This window comes from Mastomys coucha, unplaced genomic scaffold (genome assembly GCF_008632895.1).
Source record: "Mastomys coucha isolate ucsf_1 unplaced genomic scaffold, UCSF_Mcou_1 pScaffold15, whole genome shotgun sequence".
Classification (NCBI taxonomy): domain Eukaryota; kingdom Metazoa; phylum Chordata; class Mammalia; order Rodentia; family Muridae; genus Mastomys; species Mastomys coucha.
In genome coordinates, this window is record NW_022196897.1 from 23,677,522 (window position 1) to 23,694,629 (window position 17,108).

General features: G+C 51.1%; 1 protein-coding gene across 12 annotated transcripts in view; it reads left to right on the forward strand.

The window, feature by feature from the left end:
* Nucleotides 1–17,108, forward strand: part of Dab2ip (DAB2 interacting protein) — a 179,422-nt gene that overhangs the window by 149,201 nt on the left and 13,113 nt on the right. For all 12 annotated transcript variants that reach the window (XM_031370022.1, XM_031370026.1, XM_031370021.1 and 9 more), the window contains 7 exons: nucleotides 7,161–7,314; nucleotides 8,508–8,606; nucleotides 9,378–9,932; nucleotides 12,160–12,304; nucleotides 12,396–12,540; nucleotides 14,678–14,914; nucleotides 16,476–16,677. In XM_031370022.1, coding sequence (XP_031225882.1) covers nucleotides 7,161–7,314; nucleotides 8,508–8,606; nucleotides 9,378–9,932; nucleotides 12,160–12,304; nucleotides 12,396–12,540; nucleotides 14,678–14,914; nucleotides 16,476–16,677 — 1,537 coding nt within the window. The remainder of the gene's footprint in view (nucleotides 1–7,160; nucleotides 7,315–8,507; nucleotides 8,607–9,377; nucleotides 9,933–12,159; nucleotides 12,305–12,395; nucleotides 12,541–14,677; nucleotides 14,915–16,475; nucleotides 16,678–17,108) is intronic.

Here is a 17,108-nt window from a genome sequence, read left to right on the forward strand (position 1 = left end):
AGCCCTGCTGTGCTGTCTGCTTAAGATGCCACCTTCTGTGTGTGGTTGTTGCCGAAGGTTGTGAGAGGATATGTGTACTGGGATAAGCATGTCAGCATCCTTTGTACAGCACTGGTGCCCCGCCTTAGGTTGCTTTGAGCCAGTCATGGGCTGTCTTGTGTTCTCTTTATATTCTCAGCCCTGTGGTGCAGAGATCTCAGGAGTAATGTGGAAGCAGAAGGCCAGGGCCCAGTATGTATATGAAGGGAGGTGTCATCCAGGTTCCTGATGACTGCTACTTCAAGTCCTGGACTGGAAGAACCCAGGCCTGAGAGGGACAAATTGCTCCAGGCTTTCTTCCCAGGAAATTCCCCAGGCTGACTGGCCAGCCCTTCTGCCTTTTTAGGATGTTATTTGTTATCCCAGGACCTAGGAAGCCACCAGACAGCTGATTCTCCTTCCCCAACTGGGGTTTCTGCTGGATTAGACCTCAGCAGCTAGCTAGTTCTCAGGCCTGACAGGGTTGAGAAGAAAAGTTTCCAACAAGGCATGGCTCAGCTTACATCCAGCCCTTGATTCCCAGGAGGTCAATGCCCTTGTCCTTACATGCCCCAGGACTGTAGCCTAGGCCTGCCTGCTACACAGAGGCCTGCCGAGGCTAAGAGAGTCTGCTGGGCTCTCTTGCTCCAGAGCTGATCAGGCTTCTAGTCTTTGGGTGGGCATCAACTCTGGAGACATAACTTGGCTCCTGTTTTTTTCCTTCTGTCCCAGGCCTGATATGGAATCCCTATGTATATTTTCTTTCCCCTTCAATTCACTAAAGGAAATTTATGGCTTTAAAAAAAATTTATTGAGGCATCCTTGGAGTCTAGGTAGCTAAGATTGGCCCTTCTCAGATGAGGAAGTAAGGAAGTTGAGTGGTTAGGGAATGAATAGATAACAGCTTGGGAAATGCCAGAAGGGTAGCCCATCCTGGAATTGTCTTCACTCATTTCCTGAAGCCTGTATGGTTGAAAGGTGGGTAAAGAGAGAGGAGATGGCCACAAGTGACCCAAGGCTGGTCATTGGTTTGTCCTCATGAGCACACCCCCTGTGCTGTCTCATTTGACTTTAGAGTGATCTCCATGAGCGTTGTGTCTATCCCCTACTGATAGATGGGAAGCAGGTCTAGCAGGCTGAATGACTTAGGCACTTAGAACTGTATTTATTAGGTGTAGACGTGGCTTGCTGCTACGGCTGAGAGCTGATACTCAGCTCCGGGTTCTGCTGCCCGCGGGCATTCGGTAGTGTTCCTTCACATGGGTATGTTTACTCCAGGCTCACTCTCTACCTGTCTGCCCAGTACCCAGTAGTGCTCCTCCGCCCTATGGTATTTTGTGTGAATGGGTATTTCATGTGCATGCATATGTGGACACCATGTGTGTGTATGCTGCCAGTGGAGGGTTGAAGAGGGCACTGGATTTCCTGAAACTGAAGTGATAGATGGTTGTGCGCTGTCATGTGAGTGCCGGAAATTGAGCCCAGGTCCTCTGGAAGAACAGCCAATGTATGTTCTTCAGCTCTGAGGCATGTCTCCCATTCCTGTCAGTGTCGTGTGTGTGTGTGTGTGTGTGTGTGTGTGTGTGTGTGTGTGTGTGTGTTCGAGACTGGTTTTCTCTGTATAGCCCTGACTGTCCTGGAACTCACTCTGTAGACCAGGCTGGCCTCGAACTCAGAAATCCGACTGCCTCTGCCTCCCAAGTGCCGGGATTAAAGGCGTGCGCCACTACCACCTGGCATCCCTGTCAGTGTCTTAAAGGGTCTCCAGCTGCTCCTCTCCTCTTGCTGCCCCACTTGCAGACAGCCTGCCTGCACTGAGCTGGCTTCTCCCCATCCCAGCTATGCCCTGGCCACACACAACTGCTTCCTCTGTCCCTTTCAGGTTTGGAAGGTGACCTTGAGCCCCCCTTTACTCAATGGTCTCACTGTAAACCAACCACCCCATAGCCAGTGAGCCTACTCCTGGTCAAGTGAGCTTCTCAATTGTTACAAGTCTTGTTTTTCATTTTTGGGACCCCCTCCCTCTTTGAAATAATGGGAAACTTCTGTGTCTTTAACCTTTTAAGAGAAAAAGATCAGAGTTGAAAAACAGCTTGTGGGCTGGCAGGCAGGCTATTGGATAAGGCTGTGCCCCAGGAGCTAGACAATGCCCCCTTGTTTCTGCTGCTGGGGCTTACAATAAGCTGCTGTTGGGGCTGATTCTGCCTCCAACAGCAGCTCCCCCTTGCCCTTTTTCCTGGGCTACATTTCCTGGGCTGTGGAATGAGTGGCTCACAAATAGCAGCGAGCCCTGCTCTGGCCCTTGTCTTCCCTAGTGCCCGATGGCTTCTGTGGGGTGAGAGAAAGGCTAGACTGGGGCAATGGCATATGCTAACAGAGTCAGTCTTGGGCTTCTCTGAGCTGTAGTAGGATCTCCCACAATTGCTTGCTCCTACAAGAAGTTAGGCAAGTTATTTTTCTTGTATAGGGTGCTGTGCCTTAGTCCTGACAAAGGCCATGGTAACAATTAGAGGGAGACAGGAGACAGGCATGGATAGGCCACAGGCAGCATGGATGTGGGCTGCTTGCCTGGAGAGACCAGGGACAACCTGGACTGGGCGTTAAATGATATGATTTTGTTAGAAATAAAGGAAGAGTGGTAGCAGGTGTCTTGGTCATTCGCCAAAGTGATTTTTGATGTGTGTCTGGCCACTAGCTTGGGACCTATGGGGCTTGATTAGCACAGGGGCTGTGAGGGGAGAGAGGAGGAAGTGGACTGAGCCATACTCTGTAGAAGAGCAAATTCAGTGGAATGTTCCAGGTGGGATGGCCACTGAGTCACTGCCCTCTTCCCTGCAGGCTTGTAGGCCCTGGTCAGACCTCCTTAGCAGTAGAGTTCAGTGTAGATCTTACGTGGTCTGGCTGGCCCGTGAGCAACTGAGGATCTGCTTCCCAGAAAGTATGACTCCATTCCATGGAATGTATGCTGACTAGGCTCCTGTTCCTAGAGAGCTGCTATGGGGCTACAGAACTTGCCAAGTTTGAAAAGGTCTCAGAAGGACCAGGTGGATAGACCAAAACACTGCCACAGAAGATTCAGTGAGCCCCATAGGGCCCTCTCTTTGATAAAGAGTATGGGGGGGGGGCTTCAGGGAAAATTTAGGAATTAGCCTTGAACAGGCAAAGAGTGTCTTGCTTACACACTTTTGAATCATATTTAACACCTCTCCTAGTGAATGGCCCCTTCAATAGCATCTGAACTGAGGAGGTCTGCTCTTGTTTTAGCTGATCTGATCTCCATCAGATATGGCTGAACTTGGCTCTTGGGCTCTTGGGGACTTTGGCCCAAGAACTCTAGACGTTGAACACTGGCCTACCCACAGGAAGTCTCTCCTACCTGGCAAAGGAACTACAATGTGATAAATTTCCCAACATGGCCTGGCAAATGTCCTGCTTACTCATGGGATCTGGGAAAAACTTGATGGAAGACAGGGCTTGAAGCTGGATGTTGAACTTGGTTGAACCAAGGCAGAGTAGTCAGGCGGTGGAAGCCTGCTGAAGACACACAACAGGAGTCCCTGGGGTGGGGCAACCCAGCAGGCAGCCCAGTGAGCACTGGGCCTGGACAGGTGGGACAGGCAGAGGAATGCCAGCCAGCAGCCAAGAGTGTGGGACCAGGGCTAGAACGGAATCTTGTAGTTTTTAGGGGGACACCTTAACCTCCATCACAACTCAAAGACCTAGGAAGTGAGTACCCATCTTGTTCTCCCTCAGTGTACGCCCAGGCCTGTTCTCCTCTTGGGGCAAGAGTCCCTCCTTTCTCAGATAAGGAATGGACCAGAGAACACTACAAGGATGGGAATCATGGCCTCTGTTTCTTTGTAGACTGAGGTCAGCATTATCTCTTGGGCTTTTAAAGAGTCTTTGAGGTGATGTATGTGATGTAGCTGGTAGCCCAGGTTAAGGCTTTTCCTAGGGTGCTGGCTTTTCTCTGGTGAGGTCATGCATATGGCTTGAGACCTGGGCCTGTTATAGACATCTGACTAAGTGTTTTTGAATACAGTGTAGTTGCACAGTGTCTTAGTTAGGGGTTCTGTTGCTGCAAAGAGACACCATGACCATGGCAATCTCATAAAGGACAACATTTAATTGGGGCTGCCTTACAGCTTCAGAAGTTCAGTCTATTATCATCATGGGGGGCAGGCATGGTGCTGGAGGAGCTGAGAGATCTACATCTTGTTTTGAAGGCAAACAGGAGAAGACTGACTTCTCAGACAGCTAAGAAGAGGATTTCAAAATCTACCCCACAGTGACACACTTCCTCCAAGGCCACACTCCTTAACAGTACCACTCCTTATGGGCCAAGCTTGTTCAAACTACCACACACAGTATTCCTGTTGTTTGGAGATGTTCAGACCTGGGCTGTGGAGATGATCCTCAGGTGCAGGTCCAACTGGAGGCTGGAGCTGATCCCTAGGTAGATGTCCCAGGTGGGGGCATTTTGCCTACCCTAGTGTCACTTTGCCAGGACTAAGGCTTGGATCCCCATCAGCTACAGAGGTCAGGGAAGGAAGTCATCATGAGCCTGAGCTAGATGGGCGTCCAACTTGCTGCTTTCTGGCCTCATGAAGCTTGGTCAGCCAGGAGTGGAGAGTGGCATAGGCTGGAGTGAGCAGGTCTCCCAGCAGGAAGCCTCTGACAGATAAGACAACTTCCTGAGCCTACCTTCTCCTTTTGTAAAGTAGGTGGGTAGGTGAAGCTCTTGGTAGGGATGTGTGCAGCTGAACCAGCTAGGTGTCCAGTCTGTGCTAGTGGGGCATATTTAAGAATGCCTTTCACTTAGGAGTAGAATGGGAGCCAAGCGGGTCAGTGCCTGCAAATCTCCTTTCACCTGAGCATTCCAATAGAGGAAGCTGTGACCACTCACTGACCCCTTGGAGCCAGGGTAATTTGGGGGTACAAATTTCCTCCCTGACTCAGATCAGCTTCTTGATCAGCCTGGCATGTCAGAGGCTGGAGGTGAGAGAGAATTGGCCCAACTATGTGTGTGAGTGGAAGGCATGGTCAGGTAATAGACCTGGCTCAAACTGATGGGTCAGATGCCCAGAGGTGCTGCAGACATAGGCAGAGCTGGCTTCTTAAGCCATGAGATGGTCCTGCTGGATCCAGGACATGATCGAATGACCATTTCTCTTACTAAATTTCTATTCATCTTACCAACTGTACCAACAGGTGTACCCTAGTGGGTTGCAACACACAGCTTTTGTTCTAGGCCTGCGTAGAATAAGACCTGAGATTAGTATGTGTCAGAAACCTGGAGGGCAGAGCATGGCAGACTGACTCCAAGCTCAGAGGGCAGGAAGTGCAGATGTATCTTGCCAGAACCAACCAGGGCCTTGCTATGCAGGAGCAGGTGGTCAGGGAGGCCTTGGAGATGTAACTTCGGCTCCAGTTTTCCCTTATGGAGCAGTCTTTGGGGAGAGGCAAGTCAGGACTGCTCAACTATAGCCAGTTGGGCTGGACTAGTTTAGAAGCCTTAAGGGCCCTGAGCTTCCTTCAGCTCTGTTCCCCAGGAATCTTCCCAGGGAGGCCTGGGTCGGCTATAGCACAGGGAAGAAAAGAGAGAGGGAGGTAAAGGTTTTACAGCCACTGAGTCTTGTTGTTTGGAGTCTGGCCTATTGGCTCCTCCAGCTCTAGGTTCATTTGATCAGGCATAGGGTGATAAATCATGTCTCACACTCTTGTCTCTAGCACCAGAGGGTAATCCCAGCTCTCCAGCTCCTCCCTTTTCTTGACTGGGCTCCCCATCATCATATCTGGCTCTCAGCTGGTCAAAAAGCACCCTGATTTTACCTTGCTGCTTTACAACCTGACTATCAGACCAAAGGGGTGCTGAGTCTTGGCTCTTAGGCCAGCTGACTTCCCCAACATCTGAGACAGGAGGTATCTCCCATTGAGTTAGGAGTTACAGGGCAGGTGTTTGTGAGGTTGGCTGCTCACTTACAGCAGTGGTGAGTGCTGGGGTGAGGGGTTGGAGGTGAGATTCAGGTATAAACAGTGAGCGCTGCATGGCAGGGCAGGTGGATCATGGTCCACCTTTGTAGTATGGGCCATCCCAGGAGAGGATGACAAGATGGACCTGTTAGGTCCAGGACAGAAACAAATGCCCATTTCCCTCCTGAGCCCCAGTTGCCTTCTCAGGCACATGCTGGTGGGCTGCAGGAGGGGTGGCGGGGCATGTCTGGCTGATCCAGGCACTCTCACTGCTGTGCAGCCAGTGGGCCTGGGCAGGTCACACACACACACACACACACCCCGGTGGGGGGGGAGTGCTGAAGGAGCATGAAGTGTACTTCTGGCCTACTTTAACCTGCCATGGCTCCCTTCTGGGTCTACCCATCTCTTCAGAGCCCTCGGGAAGCCACCTTTTTACTGGTTGGAGAGGCTTTGTGGAAAGGTTGAGTGGATCTTCTGGGGTTGCCTGGATGACTCTTCATGTAAGGGTCTGGGGAAGTAGAGATGGCTTGCTTGGGGCTGCATAAGAGATAAGGGCCAAGCCTAGCAGAGCCAGTCTGAGCCTGTCTTTACCTGTTAGCAGGTGGTATTTTGTGTCTTGTGTCAAGGCCTGTCTTGCTCACTGACCATAACTTGGGCCTCAAAACCCATGGTATACAGACCCTAACTTGGAGTCAGTGTTTCTGGTGTTGTATAGAACACTGAGGTTCCTACTACCCAGAGGCTGTGCGAGCTCCCCTGCCTGGTGTGGGGCTGGCAGGATGGAGCAGTGTATGAGAAAGGGCTTTGCTGGCAGTGACAAAGGCCGGAGCAGAGGGCAGAGTAAGAAAGGCCCCGGAAGAAGACTACAAGGTCACAGCTCTTTCCTGCAGGTCGATAGGACCACTTTAGAGCCTGGCCAGATCCCACCCCTAACCCAAGTAGACACAGAATCCTCAACAGCTTGCTCTCTGACAAAGGAATGCCTTACTCAGACTGCCGTGTGGAGAGGGTAAAGGAGGTGTAACATTCCTCTGGACCTATCTGTTGCAAGACTGTGTGTGGGGGTTAGGAGGAAGGGTTTTTCTGGAAGCAGCGAGACAAAGGCAAGACAAAGGGACAGATGGAAGCCTGGCCCTGTGTGACATCCCTGTTGCCCACCTCCTCAGGTCCCATCTGATGCCAAGGCTGAAGGAGTCTCGATCCCACGAGTCCCTGCTCAGCCCCAGCAGTGCAGTGGAGGCCCTGGACCTCAGCATGGAGGAGGAGGTGATCATCAAGCCTGTTCATAGCAGCATCCTGGGCCAGGACTACTGCTTCGAGGTGGGTGGCCACCATAGCTCTACCCTGCTCAAATTGGCCAGGCTTGCTCTGCAGACTGCTGGAGTGCTCTATGACCCTGGCAGGGCACAGGTTTTTGGGAACAGTCTAGAATTTGCTCCAAGTTACATACTGTCCTCACCTCCAATTATCATACTTTGGGGGAACCCTCTGGTAGAGAAATGAGCCTAGTAATGGCAACCCAGTAGGGTCTAATGTGGCATCCTCTTGGCATCTACCATCTTTTGTGACCCTGTATTCTTCTGGGTTAAGACTCAGGCCAAGTCAGACTGGCTCTGGATTCAAGTGTTCATAGCTGAGAGGGTGGGGTCTACCTTTTTGTTTCAGCAAAGGCTGCTACAGAATGAATGATCACATCTTCTAATGCCTAGATGTGGGTCTGCTTTCTCCAATGGAGCCTGCATTTTGCTGGAAGCAGCCTGGTCAGTGAGGGCAGTTCTGGCCAAATTCCTCACACCAGGAAAACACTGGTGTTGCAGCTAGGAAGTGAACAGGATTCCTACCAGCAGGGGAGGTCTAGACTAGCACTTGTTAGCGTTCTATGATTGTTGTCAGTTCTATGATTGTTGTCACTGTTGGTAAACAAAAGGAAACCCCAGAAGGGGTCAGTGTAGGGCAAATCTGACCCTTGCTTATCTCCTGGAACCTATGGTCTGCCTTAGGGAGACTGTGCTTGGGTATGTGTGCACTCTGACTCTTTTTTTTTTTTTTTTAAATATTTATTTATTATATCTAAGTACACCGTAGCTGTCTTCAGACACCCCAGAAGAAGGCATCAGATCTCATTATGGATGGTTGTGAGCCACCATGTGGTTGCTGGGATTTGAACTCAGGACCTTCAGAAGAGCAGTCAGTGCTCTTAACCACTGAGCCATCTCACTAGCCCCGCACTCTGACTCTTAACTCGCACACCATTCTGTCTCTCTCAGGAGAGGGAGGGCAGGGATGAGGAAGCAGGCCCCAAAGCCTACAGCAGAAGCCTCGCTACTTTCCCACTGTTGACCTGATGGGACACAGTGGGGTCCAGTGTGGGGGACACCTGAGGTTCATGAGGTTTCTGGCAGCTCCTCCTTCCTCTTCCTGTGGCTGCTCTGCAGTCATGGTGGCCTCGTGCTTTCCATAGCTGTCCAGCCTTGTTGTGGTCCCTTCCGCTCTAACACCATCTTGTTTGACAGGTGACAACATCGTCAGGAAGCAAGTGTTTTTCCTGCCGGTCAGCCGCTGAACGAGATAAGTGGATGGAGAACCTGAGGCGAGCAGTGCACCCCAATAAGGTAGGCCTGTACCTGCTCCTGTGGAGCATGAAAGATGAGGCAAAACTCAGACGTAAGAGAACAGGCATGACTCCTGAGTAGGGGGAGAGGCAAGTGGACCTGGGATGAATTGGAGTGGCTGAGCTATGACAGCTGTGAGGTACTTCTGACAGCTGGGTTTCCCTTTAGAAGTGGGGTCCTCAGAACCACATCCTCCTATCCAACTGCAGCACTTCTGTTCTAGCTCTGACATTCATAGTCTTCTTCACATGGTGCCCCTTGTGTCCTCTTACATTCTACTGTCCCTGGACTCTTCCATCTGCTTGGAGCCCTGACTGCAGTCCAGACTATTAGGGCTCCTGTGTCTTATCTCCCAGATGACTGTGGGTGTAAAGTTAAGACCCAGTTACCATGACATCACTAAAGAAAAGGGGTCTTAGCAGCAGTCATCTCTAAAGTTGCTTTGTAGACCAGGAGACTGAGGAACTAGTGCCATAGCTGGTAATGGAGAAGCACTGTGATGGCTTCCTTCCCCTGTCTCACGTGGAGGCAGAGCTACTTTAGTACTGCTTTCTGGGAGAGCAAGCCTGGGCCCAGGGGGCTTATGTTGGTGAGTAGCTAGTGATCAGTAGGGCAGATTAGTTGAAGCCATATCCATGGGTGTCTTTCCTGTCCTTGCCCATACACCTCACCACTAAGTTCCTCCTGGATTTTAGAGGAATCCTAGGCTCTGGGCTGGCCAGGTAGATAGGTAACAGTCCCAACTGACCATCCCAGACCCCTCTTATGCAGGACAACAGCCGGCGTGTGGAGCATATACTGAAGTTGTGGGTGATTGAGGCCAAGGATTTGCCAGCCAAGAAGAAGTATCTGTGTGAACTGTGCCTGGACGATGTACTGTATGCCCGAACCACGGGCAAGCTCAAGACGGACAATGTCTTCTGGGGAGAGCACTTTGAGTTCCACAACCTGCCACCATTGCGCACAGTCACTGTCCATCTGTACCGGGAGACTGATAAGAAGAAAAAAAAGGAACGCAACAGCTACCTGGGCCTGGTGAGCCTGCCTGCCGCCTCTGTGGCTGGGCGGCAGTTTGTGGAGAAGTGGTACCCAGTGGTGACACCCAATCCCAAGGGTGGCAAAGGCCCTGGGCCCATGATCCGAATCAAGGCACGCTACCAGACCATCACCATCTTGCCTATGGAGATGTACAAGGAATTTGCTGAGCACATCACTAACCACTACTTGGGGCTGTGTGCAGCCCTTGAGCCCATCCTCAGTGCCAAGACCAAGGAGGAGATGGCATCGGCTCTGGTGCACATCCTGCAGAGCACAGGCAAAGTGAAGGTGAGTATGGTGCCCAATTGCAGGAAGACTGGGTTGTCTCCTCTTGATGAATCTGTGTTACTATTATGATCTGCTTCATTTTGGAGAACTTGGGTATACCCGTTTCAACCACATGGGCTCCCTAAATTGAGCACTGTGCCATGAATTGGGGCAACTTTGTACTCTACCAGTAGCAGTGCCAAGCCCTGAAAGCATATTGTGCTGTGAATAGACCAGAACTAGTAGTGCTGAGTGGGCTCCCCTGCTGTGCTCATGCTGGTGTGTACCTGGATTCTTCCAGCATGTGAGCCCAAACTCACATACCCAGTGAGATACCAGTTGGCAGGTATTCCCAACAGAGGAGCTACCTTGAGGTAACAGGCCAGGGAGTGATATAGTTTGAGAAGGAAGGCTTGTATGAAGATGGGAGTGGGGATCACCTGAGGTAGTGTCCTAAGCCCTCACTCAGCCTGTTGTAGTCAGGGAGGCCCAAGAATGGAACTGGGTTTGGATGCTCAGTGAACTGAGCTCAGTGCTCTAAGACTCCGTGAACCCTTGATCAACTCAACCTCTTCCTAGAGGCCCTGGCAGGGGGAGGCCATGGTTGGAAGCCCCTTGCCCTCTGCATCCTCCATTGCCTGCTAGACTGACTGGCTCTGCAGAAGGACGGGGGTTGGGGAGAGCAAAGGACTTCCTTAGGGAGAGTGCTGCCTTCCTCCATGTCGTCAGGACCCTCATCCCCATGTGCCTGCCTCCAGGCTGGCTGAGTAGGTTGCCAGCTAGACCAGCTCTTGAAGTACTGCATGGTTTTTGTTGTTGTTGTAGTCTGGTTTTTTATTTATTTATTATTTATTTATTTGGTTTTTCGAGACAGGGTTTCTCTGTGTAGCCCTGGCTGTCCTGGAACTCACTCTGTAGACCAGGCTGGCCTCAAACTCAGAAATCCGCCTGCCTCTGCCTCCCAAGTGCCGGGATTAAAGGCGTGCGCCACCACCGCTCGGCTGGTTTTTACATTTTCTTTTTTTATTCTATATGTACAAGTGCTTTGCTTTGCCTGTGCACCACATACATGCCTGCTTCCCACAGAGGTCAGAAGAGAGCTTTGGATCCCAGGGACTAGAGTTACTGGCGATTGTGAGCCACCATGTGGGTGCTGGGAATCACAGCCAGTGCTCTTAGTTGCTGAACCAGCTCTCCAGCCCATGCAGCCTGGCTAGGGGTAATGGGCTAGAGATTCTGGGGCATCTGAAGAGAGTAACCTTCCCTGCTGCTATGTCTGTAGCTCCTAGTCCCAAGGGCTGCTATGGCTTGGCAGCTAGTGATATGTAAAGTAGCCAAGAGGCATACAGAGGATGAAGGGATAGGAAGTAACTGATGTCTCTGGGTTATTGTCTCAGGAACAATGTAGAACTAACAGGGCATTCTTGAGCCAGATAGAACTCATGCTGAAAACTATGTTCAGTCAGGCTCTCTGCCTTCCCAATGTAGCTGCACTCTGAGGGTCCCAGACCTGAGTCCTGACACCTCCTGTTTAAGCTGTGTGCTTTTCTAGTTCCTATCCTAGGACTCCCCCTCAGTGAACTTTTTGTTCACTGTGATCTTAGAGGCAGAACCTGTCCCCAGATGGTTGTGGGGCCTTGGGCAGGCTGTCTGTCTGCTCTGTGCCTTGCTTTCTGTTTTCTGCTGCCTACCTCTTAGGATTCATGTCTTACCCCAGTGCTGAGGTCTAGAGCCTGTCACAGAACTTCAGGAAGATGGTGGCTTTAAATAGAAGTCATGGTGCTGCTTCAGCAGGGCCGGGGTCCTTACCTCTGCTCATTGTGTTTTCCAAGATGTGATCCAGGAGGCCAACTATAGCTTCCTCTGGGACCTGCCTGTTTCTCAGCTCTTCCTTTTGTTGGCCAGTCTGGCCTCCTGGATCAAGGTCTTCATTCTGTATTTCAAAGGATCTTCAAAAGTTGGGCACATGGAAATGAGTTTTGAGAGCTCCAGAAACCCTGGCCCATGCTGGGCTGCTGGGTCTCGTATAAACTTTGGGCTTGAGAGGAGGGACTACCTTCCTGTCAGGTACCACAGCCCAAGGGAAAGGCGCGGCTGAGATCCTCTCCAGTGTTTTCCCATGGTGTGATGCTGCTCATAATCTGCCCTCTAAGTCAGTCTGGGGTATCCAACAGCCAAGGACAGCGGTGGCTCTGCCAGCTCATCATCTTGGCTCAGGTTCCACTCTGCTCCCTTTCTGCCTCCCTAGGACTTTCTAACAGACCTGATGATGTCAGAGGTGGACCGCTGTGGGGACAATGAGCACCTCATCTTCCGGGAGAACACATTGGCCACCAAGGCCATTGAGGAATACCTCAAACTTGTGGGCCAGAAGTACCTGCAGGACGCACTAGGTAGTGGGGACATTACCGGGCCAGCAGGTGGCAAGGGCTGGGCAATGCTCATCAGACCCTCATTGCCTTCTCCATGCTCACCCGACCGCAGGTGAGTTCATCAAAGCTCTGTATGAGTCAGACGAAAATTGTGAAGTGGACCCGAGCAAGTGCTCATCCGCTGACCTCCCTGAGCACCAGGGCAACCTCAAGATGTGCTGCGAGCTGGCCTTCTGCAAGATCATCAACTCCTACTGGTTAGTGCCACCTGTTGGGAGTTGTGTGCTCCTTTTGGGGCCTAAGCCCTCCCTTTCTTTCATCTTGACTGTCTTTTTTTGTCAGGATTCCCCCACTCTTGCCCCAGGTGCTAGCATCTGACTCCACTGAGTTGCTGAACGGCCAGGTTCCTGTCATGCTCCTTTTTGAGTTCTTAAATATAGGAAAGCACTCAATAACTGTAAGGGGTGTGTGTGTGTGTGTGTGTGTGTGTGTGTGTGTGTGTGTGTGTGTGTTGCCTGGAAAGGGCAGTTTATCTGTATCTATGACTAGTGAGCACCTTGCACATGTAGAGGCCAATGTCTGCGCTTGTGCAACATGGAGCTAGACCCTGTTGTCCTGGCACCTGCTCCCATGGCTCCTCACTTGTCTGTCTCTGAAGGTTATCACACTTGAATCGATTAAGCAGGGCTATGCCTAAGCATGCACTAGCTAGTCCTCTGACTGAAACAGGGAACAGAGAAGAAAGGGGTGGTATTACAGTAGAAATGAGCTACTCATTTGGGGCCACAGTTGGGGCTGGGATTCATCTTGGAAAACTTCTCTTAGGCCAGTTTCCTAGGCACCTGCTTGCTCCTGAGGTGCATTTATAACACCTTGCTGGCCTGGTGCTAACCCTGGTTGTGGTTAGCACACATGGGCCCGTCCCTGTCTTGCTGCCAGCCACAGTGCTGGGTTTGTGTCCACATGAGAGAAGCTACCCAGATGCCTGTACCGTCATCTCAGCTGAGAGCTATGCTCATCCTGCCCAAGCCGCTCCAAAGCCGTATCTCCACATTTGTCTGATTCTTTTTGCCATGCCATCTCCTTTGGTCTTACATAGTCAGGTCCTTAAGCTTTATACCTACCTCTGTGGGACCCTTCATGTTGCCTAATCGTCCATACCCTTGCAGCCAGGAGCACCAGCTCAGAGGTCACACAGAAAGTGTTTGCTGTTCCCAATGGATAGACAAAGGCAGGCCTACTAGGTGAACAGTGGCCTTAGGAAGGTGTCAGTGTCTAGTGCTCATGGTAGTGCCCACTTGTCTTGGTCCCTCAGCTTGTGTTGCATGAGATGCTCCTCTGGGTTAAGGGGACAACTGTAGAGCCTTGAGCACCCTCAGAACACACTGTCATCTCCCTGTTAAGCTGTATTCTCAACCTTTGTCCTCTATACCATGGAGAAGACCTTGTGTGGATAGGAGTCTCTGTTTCTTCTGTCATCCGGAAGAGACTTCTTTCCTGGACAGACATCACCCGACTCGACTCAAGCACCAGACCTGAGGACTGTCTGCCCCCATTTTGCTAGGCAGCCTATGCATAGATTCCTATGACATCATTCAGGCACCTCATTTATTGCCACACACCCTGCCTGGTGGGGTCTGATCCGCCCCGCAGTGTAAAGGCAGGAAAGCCACCTAAAGGAGATATTCAGTGGAGCTAAGAACTCTCCCTAGTGCCTTTTCAACTGTCACCCAGGAAAGTGGAGCCGAGAGCTCTCCCTAGTGCCTTTTCAACTGTCACCCAGGGAAGGCTTTATTTCTCTCCCAGCTAGTCCATGACAGACTGTGTTTTCACTAGCTGGGGATACTCCTTGTTCAGTTATTATGAGCTCTGTGGAAAACCCAGATTCCTATGACATCATTCGGGCAGAGGGATGTGTCCTGATAGCCAGAAATGGGAGCCCAAGGAACAGCAATCTGTCTGCCCTGTAGCTTTCTTCATGCATCTAGACCCAGAAGCCTATTGTTGGAGCAGAAAGATGTGTTTCCCCTGGGGAAGATGAAGCTATTGTAGTGGCATTCTTGTTACTGATCTTGGCATGGAGCCAGTTTCGCCAGCCTCCATGCTCTGCGCACTTGGGCCCTTCACTGAGAGTCTACTCTGTTGTGCAGTATCTCTGCCCACCCTGTGCTGGTTGTTTGCCTAAGTGTTTGAGATTGTGTGGCAGCACTGCCCAGCAGACATCTCTGCCTAGGAGATAGTCATCTGGCTTGGCTGCAGAGCCCTGAGCTCATTCCACCATCAGCATGGAGCTGGGGTTCGAACTCAGGGTTCCATGTGACTCAGAAACAGATTTGGCCTCGTCCTGTCCTAGGCCCCTACCTGACCCCCAGGCCCATCTCTGATCCTATGCAGTGTCTTTCCACGGGAGCTTAAGGAGGTGTTCTCCTCATGGCGGCAGGAGTGTAGCAGCCGAGGCCGGCCAGATATCAGTGAACGGCTCATCAGCGCCTCCCTCTTCCTTCGTTTCCTGTGCCCTGCCATCATGTCGCCCTCGCTCTTCAACCTGCTTCAGGAGTATCCTGATGACCGCACGGCTCGTACCCTCACGCTCATCGCCAAAGTCACCCAGAACCTGGCCAACTTTGCCAAGTAAGTGTTGTGTCCCGTGAGGCTTGAAGTACACAGGGACAGAAACTTGGGCCATGTGTGCCCTTGGTTTTGTCTCCCTTAGTCTCCCCACTGCCACTTACCTCAGAATAAAACCTCCCCCACAGCCACCCTCCCAGTGGTGCAGTACCGTTTTGGTATGCTTTGGATTTCAGAGGTGGGAAGACAAGATATTTTTTCCTTCTGCTTTTTTGAATTAACCTATTATCATAACATGCCATAAGGATTCTCGTATGTCTTTTAACTCCACTTTGCAGTGAATGGCTGATTTCCTCAGTAGCTGGGCACTTGGGTTAATGCTGCCAAGATGATTGCCTGTAAAGCACTTCTGCTGGTTTTGGCTTCGTAAAGTTCTTTTTTTTTTTTTTTAAAGATTTCATCGTTTAATGTGTGAGTTTTTGCCTGCATATATTGTCTGTATACCACATGAGTGCTTGGTACCCACAGAGGTCAGAAGAGGGCATCAGACTCCCAGAAACTACATAAGGGATGGCTGTGAAGTACCATGTGGATGCTGGAAATTGAATCTGGGTCCTCTGCAAGAGCAACAAGTGCTCTCAACCACTGAGCCATTTCTCTAAGCCCCTTGGCTGACGTTTTAGACAGTATAAATAAAATGGCAGGGCTGGGTAATCTTGTCATTAATTCACAGTTGTGGACTGAGCCCTTTCCCAAGTCTGTGTGAGCTGTAAACTCAGGGCTCTGACTGTAGACATGGGTCAGGCATGAGACAAGTCCAGTAGAGAGAAGAGTGGGACCCAGACTAATGCAGAGTCTCAGGAGAGCAAAGGCTTGTGGGGAGAGAAGACGGGAAGGCCAATCAGCTAGCTCAGACAAGGAACAGAGGCTGGCATGATGGTAACGGCCCAGTACCAAAGGAGTCTAGGAGACACAGGGAGTAACTCATGAGGGCTACAGGAAGCTGAAGGCCACATGGTGCAGAGATGGACCACACAACATGGCCCTTACCTCTTCTGGGTCCTGAAAAGGATTTCCACTGAACAAAGTTTGACTGGGAAGGAGAGACTGAGGGAGGCTATAGCCAGGCATCAGTTAAAAGTGATAGGCACTGGGAGTGGAGGCAGTGGCCCAGGGACAGATAGTAGGTGACTAGAAGATCAGGTCAGCAGGCCTTGTCATTTGGAGATGAAGAAGGGGAGCAATACCACTGCCTAGTCTCTGACTTGTCCAGTGGATGATGGTCTCTTCACACGAGAAAGGGAAATCCGGAGGAGGGCACCAGCTTTGGGGTGTCCCTGATGACTCTAAAACCTCAAGAAAGACCTGAGCCAAGTATGGATCTGAAATTGACCTGTGTACTGGGCTTTCAAATCTGGAGGGAAAGAGGCAGGGACCCATAAGGGACAGTGTTAGAGGAAACACAGAGAACTCTAGTGACTTTGGTTCTGGAAAGGGTAGAGAGTGGCTTGGCCTTGAGAAGAAGGCCCTGTCGGAATCTTGATTGACAGCAGCCATGGTGAGGAAGGAGATAAGATCTGAGTCAGGTAAGGGGCCCTCACCTTGGCTGCCCTTTTCTGTCCAGGTTTGGCAGCAAAGAGGAATACATGTCATTCATGAACCAGTTCCTGGAGCACGAGTGGACGAACATGCAACGCTTCCTGTTGGAGATCTCCAACCCTGAAACCCTTTCTAACACAGCAGGCTTCGAGGGCTACATAGACCTGGGCCGGGAGCTCTCCAGCTTGCACTCCCTGCTCTGGGAAGCTGTCAGCCAGCTTGATCAGGTGCCTGTTGCCTGGGTTAGATGGTATATCTGCTAGGTTGGAGGGCTTATCTGTGTGACAGATTAGCTTGTAGTGGGACTCTCTCTGGATGTTCACTCCCCAGCACTGGGCAGAACCATTTGCTCTGGGTACTGGGTCCAGGTCTGCACCGTGTGCTCAGCTATGATTGCCCAAGTACACAAGTGAATGCTTACTCCTTACCTAAGTGGGAGAGGAAAGGGGTCTGACTTAGTTGCTTTACTGAAAATGCCCCCGCTCTTAGTTGTGTAGCTACTGAGAAGGGAAGGAGACTGAGGATCCCCCACGTGTCAGATCAGACTTGGGACCCTCTGTAGAGCAAGAGATTATAGCTCAGTGGCATGCACAAGGCCCCGAGTTTGGTCCCAAATTCAGGGAAGAAAAGAAAATGTTCCATAATTGCCATTAGCTGT